The following is a 5992-nucleotide window of genomic DNA, read 5'->3' as shown; positions in this document are numbered from 1 at the left end:
CCCCACCTCCACGCCGGGCTCCCTTGTTCTCACGGTTTTCTGCACTCCAGGCGTCTTCCCGAACCAGCGGCGCGGTCCCGCCGAAGGAGGAGGAGCTCCGGGCGGCGGTGGAGGTTCTGAGGGGCCGCGGTCTGCACTCCGTCCTGGAGGAGTGGTTCGTAGAGGTGCTGCAGAACGATCTGCAGGCGCACATCGCCCCCGAGTTCTGGAATGCCATCTCCCAGCGCGAGAACTCTGCCGACGAGCCCCAGTGCCTTCTGCTGCTCCTTGACGCTTTTGGTCTGCTGGAGAGCCGCCTGGATCCCTACCTGCGTAGCTTGGAGCTATTGGAGAAATGGACTCGGCTGGGCTTGCTGATGGGCACGGGTGCTCAAGGGCTGCGGGAAAAAGTTCACACCATGTTGCGGGGAGTCCTGTTTTTTTCCACCCCCAGAACCTTCCAAGAGATGGTTCAGCGCCTCTACGGGCGCTTTTTGAGAGTCTACATGCAGAGTAAGAGGAAGGGAGAGGGAGGCACAGACCCAGAACTGGAGGGGGAGTTGGACAGCCGCTATGCCCGCCGCCGCTACTACCGCCTCCTGCAGAGCCCGCTGTGTGCGGGATGCGGCAGCGACAAGCAGCAGTGCTGGTGTCGCCAGGCGCTGGAGCAGTTCCACCAGCTCAGCCAAGTTCTGTGAGTATCGCACCTGATGGCCATGCCCCAATCCTCCTGATTCCCCGCTGCTCCCAGCTGGCTTCTGCAGAGAGCTGGTGAGCTGGTTGGGGGTCTCTGTACCTGTCTTGATGATAACCGTAGACTTGACAGAGGGAGGGCTCCAAGGATTCCTGTGCAGTGTCTCCTGGACACAGACGTCTCTTTCTGTCACAAGCAGTCCAGGGTTTCATGCTTTGCCGGTGTAAGGGCTCGTGTGGCCTGTGTCTGCAAGACCAGATTCCTTATCAATTCCAAATTTGGGGGGCTCTGCAGGACTCTGCTGTGTTATGTATCATCTCTTTGGGGGGAATGACATCCATCCTCATGGGCGTTCCTCACTCTGTGGTGGTGAACAGTGAGCTTGCTGGCTTCTTCTTTCCCAGAGTGTCAGGGAGATCAGGCCAATGTGCTGGCAAGCAGATTTCCTGTCCAGTCCTTTGGACAGGAGGGGGTTTTAGTTGTCATTTGCGACGGGTTCTGTTGTAGCGTCTGGCGATTGTCACGTCTCTGTGGTGATTTTTGGTGCTTTTGTCACATTAGCAAAGTGGAAGCAATGTACCTTTTTCAGAGTCCCTCAAATGGACTTGGGGAGTGGTCTTGCTGCTGGCAGGGGTCAAGGAGGCCCAGAAGGGCTTCTGCTGGGTGCATCTAGGTGAAACGTACACAAAATCTTTCCCATGTTCTCTTGAGCCCATTTGCCAGTGTAGGAGGCAGATGACCCTGAGATGCACGGCGACAACTGCCCTTCTATATCTGGGGCAGTGGAGCGTTTGATTGTCATTTCAGGGCTGATCCTAGGGGAGCAGGCTTGCCCCCCTCGTAGCCCCGCCTGCTGCCACTGATCACGTGGGGAAGGCCAGTGTCCCTGCCTAGGCAGAGCCCAGCTGGACAGGGAGAGCAGAGCCTTGCAGTGCTCTGTCCTCTAGCCGCCTCCTGAAGTCCGAGGGTTGGGGGCGGTATGTGCTGGATGTAGGTGTGTACTGCGCGCCCTCCACAGCAGGGCTGTCCTGGGAGTGGGGCTGTTTGGGGTGAGGGGCTGGCGTGTGCTGTGCACTCCATGGCAGGGCTCTCCTCTAGACACCGGCTCAGTCTGCTGGAGCGAGTCAGCGCCGAGGCCGTGACCACCACTCTGCACCAGGTGACACGGGAGAGGATGGAGGACCGCTGTCGGGGCGAGTATGAGCGTTCCTTCTTGCGTGAGTTCCACAAGGTGAGGCCCCCTTTCTTGAGCTGTGCCCCCTGAGGCTAGGGAGTAGATTGCTAGCAACCGTGACCCCTGGCTTTAGAAGCAGCCAGGGCGTGAAGGCCGGGGCATACTGAGGCAAGGTGGTGACTGAAGCTGTCTTGGTGCTGGGTTGAGGCTGGTATTTCTGGGCCCTGGTGACAGCAATGACACACTCAGCAGGCTGCACAGAATCTCATGGCTGGGAGCCGTGCAAGGGCCAGGGGCCCAGAAGGGCTTCCTCAAGTAGGCAGGCTCCAAGTCATGCAGGAGCTGGCCCTGCCATGTCGGGCTGCCCACTCGGCTCCTCCCCATTGTTCCCACCTGTCCCCCCCGGGGGTTGCAGACCAGCTGCTGTGGAGGGTGTCCAGAGAGGGTGTTCCCATGGTGGCGGTCCAGGCTCAGCAGGGGAAGCCGAGCCATCCGAGTGGGCTTGTCGCTGGATAGCTAGTCTGTGGGGCACGTGTACCTAGGTCCATGTGGGCATTGCTTCTCCTGGACCTGCACGCACTCAAGACGATTTTACCATTCACTGCATTCTCTGTCCAGGGGTGGGGGCGGCTGATCACGTTTCTGGTCCCAAGGGCGGGTGTTTCCATTTATGCAGGCCCATCAGACCCAGCATACGAGCCGTGGGTGTGCATCCATGTCTCCCATCAGGGTCGCTAGTGCCCGCGATAAGCGTGGGCACTGGTGTGTTTGAGAGGGCATGCAGGTGGGGGGAGGGCAGGAAAGCCCTCTTTTGGGCCACCCCCTTGCAGGTGCTGGTGCACGCCTGGCCTCCAGACACAGGTGGCCGTCAGGCCTCCCCGGGCCTTGGCCTCCGAGGGGGTGGCTGTGCGGCTCCTCCTGGCCACACTTCGCACGCCTGCTCCCCCCACAGTGGATCGAGAGGGTGGTCGGCTGGCTGGGCAAGGTGTTCCTGCAGGACAGCCCTGCCAGGCCTGCATCCCCTGAGGCCGGAAACACTCTGCGCCGCTGGCGCTGCCACGTGCAGAGGTTCTTCTACCGCATCTACGCCGGCCTGCGCATCGAGGAGCTGTTCAGCATCATCCGAGGTCAGGCTGTCCTGCCCCCCCCAGGGCTCCAGGGTCACCTGCTTCCCTGTGCTTTTGCCTCTAGCTCTTAACAGGCAGGAGATGGAGCAGAGCCGGGCCCTCGCCCTGCGGCGACCGCTGGGCCCAGTCTCTGGAGGAGGCTTGTGTGGTGGGGGCTGGATGGTGCTCCTGGGTGCCCACCCCACTCCCTTGTTTTGGCTCCTGCTGGGGACTGGCTCCTGGGCGTCCCTCTGTCTGCCTTGCAGGGCTGTGTCGGCTGCAAGCGTCCGGGGTGACGTCTCATCGTGTCCCAGGGCCCGCGGGCCTCCGTCCTCTTGCATACCACGTGCGCTCTGCACCAGCCTGCCTGTGTGCGCGCCACGTGTTTCCCTGGCAGCAGTCCCTGTTCTCACAGACTTCCCAGACTCCCGGCCAGCCATCGAGGACCTCAAGTACTGCCTGGAGAGGACCGACCAGAGGCAGCAGCTCCTCGTGTCCCTCAAGGCTGCCCTGGAGACCCGGCTTCTGCACCCAGGTGCAGTGTGGGCTGCGACTGGCCAGGGGTTCAACTTCAGGCCCTGATGCTCGTCAGGGTGTCCGGGTCCTGGGAGCCTGAGACCCCCGAGACCTGGCCTGGATTGTAGGTCTTGGGAGCCTGAGATCCCATTGCCTGGCCTGGATTGTCGGTCCAGGGAGGGGGCAGGCTGAGTGGCAGGGTGTTAGGGCCTTGGGGAGCTGGGATGCCGTTGGGGTTGACCAGTGGGTCTGGGGTGGCGGTCCTGGTTCCTCAGAGCAGACGGCCCGGCGTGGGGAGCCTGTGAGCAGATGGAGAGGGTGAGGGAGAGGGAATGGCTTCCTGCAGTCACCCTGGTCCCTGGGTACTGAGGCTACAGTGGGGACCTGCAGACCACCTGACCGGTGTGACCGCTGGCCTCTCCCTGGCTGTAGGTGTCAACACATGTGACATCATCACCCTCTACATCTCTGCCATCAAGGCACTGCGTGTATTGGATCCCTCCATGGTCATCCTGGAGGTGGCCTGCGAGCCTATCCGCCGCTACCTGAGGTGAGGGCTGTGCTACCCAAGAGCCAGCGCTGCTGGGCTTCCTCCTGCCCGGGTCCCTGTGGCCCTCGTGGAAGCTGGAGGGATACTTGGTGTCGGGATGCCAGAGACAAGGCCTCCCGTCTGGGCCAAGCAGACCAGCCTAGCCCAGGGGCTCCTTGCTTTTCTCTTGCCAGTGCTCGCGCCTTTGTTGCCCCACGGCATCACTGTGCTCTCTGTGTGCAGCTGCCGAGGCTGCCTCCGCCCCTCCTCGGCCTCCTGTTTCCAGCATAGCGAGAGGCTCACCGATGGCCAGGTCCTGGTGTGACCAGATCTCCAGGCTAGCTGGTGGGGAAGGGCGAGCTCTGTGCCACATCGGCCTTTTCCGTGACAAGGAGCTGACACTTGTTGGAGCTTTTTGCTAGAGAACATGTTTGAATGGCTGCTTTGGCACAAGTGCCCAGAACCCCTTGGGGCAGCAGAGCCCAGGGCGTGGGTCTGGAGGCACCTTGGCCCTAGGACCTAAGAGCCAGTAGTGTCTGACCCTCAGCCTGAATTCGCTGTTTCCTGGTTGTGACTGGCTCACCCTTTGGGCTAGTCTGTCCCCTCAGCTCCTGCTGTTCCCAGGAGGTGCTGGGCTTTTGATTTTTGTCCTTGGAGCAGAAGTCTGTCAGTGTGTCTTTGCTACGTGGCCAGTTATCTGGCTGCAGAGGTGGGGCTGGTCGTGCTGACCCAGCCAGGCCGGGCCAGTGGGCGGGCAGTGGGAAGTGCTGTGAGGGCCATGCCTGCTGGGGCCGCAGCAGCACTCACCCTGCAGGACGCGAGAGGACACCGTGCGGCAGATCGTGGCTGGGCTGACAGGGGACTCGGACGGGACAGGGGACCTGGCCGTCGAGCTGTCCAAGACTGACCCGGCCAGTCTGGAGGCAGGTCAGGACAGTGAGGACGACTCGGGGGAGCCCGAGGACTGGGTCCCTGACCCCGTGGACGCCGACCCAGGTCAGTGCACCACCAGGCTCTGGCTTGCTGTGGGGGAGGAGGTTGTCTAGCCTGGCCCGGTGTATTGGTCTTCAAGGTATTGCCGTGGGGCCTGGCTGGCAGGAGCAGCTGATGCTGAGAAAGTCCAAGGTCAGGGCACTGCTAGTGCCTAGCCAGCCTGGATGGGCCCATGGGGGACTGTGGCAACCTGGTCACGCCAGCTGCAGGAGAGTACCCTGCCTACCCGGCCCCCTGCCCCTTCCTGGCTCACCTGCTGCAACCGGTGGAGGCACAAGGTCCCGAATGGCAGCTTTTGTCCTGGACCCATCCATGCCCGACCTACTCTGAGGGCTGTGAGGCCCCTTCCCAGCCCCTGCCCTGGCACAGACAGTACGTGTTTGGTCTCTCTGGGAGGAAAACTCAAGGACCTTTGGTTTGCACCCTAAGCCTGGGTGGGGGTCCAGGGAGGTTCCTGTGAGATGGGAGAGGCCCAGGGATCGGAGCTGCTGCCCTGGCGTCTGGCCCAGTGAGCATGGGTGGTTCCAGTCTGGCGGGCCTCAAGGAGCAAGCCCCGTGGCTATGCCGGGCAGCTCAGCTCGGGCGTCCCCATCCCTGCCATGGTGTCCGTCGCATGCCCCCCTCTGCCACGCCAGGGAAGTCGAGCTCCAAGCGGCGCTCCTCCGACATCATCAGCCTGCTGGTCAGCATCTACGGCAGCAAGGACCTCTTCATCAACGAGTACCGCTCGCTGCTGGCCGACCGCCTCCTGCACCAGTTCAGCTTCAGCCCTGAGCGGTGAGTCAGCCTGCCAGGCGCCAGCGCGCTCTGAGGGCGCCAGGCCCTGCGTCCGGGCTGCTGAGCCACAGGCGGGCCTGCGGGAGGGCCTGCTCTGCCGGGCGCTGCCCTTGTGGGGCTGCGCTGCCGCCCTCCGTGCTGGGGTGCGCAAGCGGGGTCCAGAGCTGGCTCTGCCCGGGGTGTGCCAGGCCCCCACCACGCCCTCCCCGACACTCGCCTTGCAG

The 5992-nt window shown here is 62.7% G+C and overlaps 1 protein-coding gene across 1 annotated transcript in view; it reads left to right on the top strand.

The window, feature by feature from the left end:
- ANAPC2 (anaphase promoting complex subunit 2) overlaps positions 1-5837 on the top strand; it is a 6643-nt gene extending 806 nt beyond the window's left edge. The window contains exons 2-8 of the mRNA XM_008051212.2: positions 51-673; positions 1772-1904; positions 2800-2974; positions 3369-3488; positions 3902-4019; positions 4813-4994; positions 5627-5837. Coding sequence (XP_008049403.2) covers positions 51-673; positions 1772-1904; positions 2800-2974; positions 3369-3488; positions 3902-4019; positions 4813-4994; positions 5627-5772 — 1497 coding nt within the window. The 3' untranslated portion in view covers positions 5773-5837. The remainder of the gene's footprint in view (positions 1-50; positions 674-1771; positions 1905-2799; positions 2975-3368; positions 3489-3901; positions 4020-4812; positions 4995-5626) is intronic.
- The last annotated feature ends 155 nt before the right edge of the window (positions 5838-5992 follow it).

This window comes from Carlito syrichta, unplaced genomic scaffold (assembly GCF_000164805.1).
Source record: "Carlito syrichta isolate Samal-C Ts95f unplaced genomic scaffold, Tarsius_syrichta-2.0.1 Scaffold169114, whole genome shotgun sequence".
Taxonomy (NCBI): domain Eukaryota; kingdom Metazoa; phylum Chordata; class Mammalia; order Primates; family Tarsiidae; genus Carlito; species Carlito syrichta.
The sequence above is the reverse complement of the archived record's forward strand: the minus strand, read 5'-3'. Positions and strand labels throughout refer to the sequence as shown.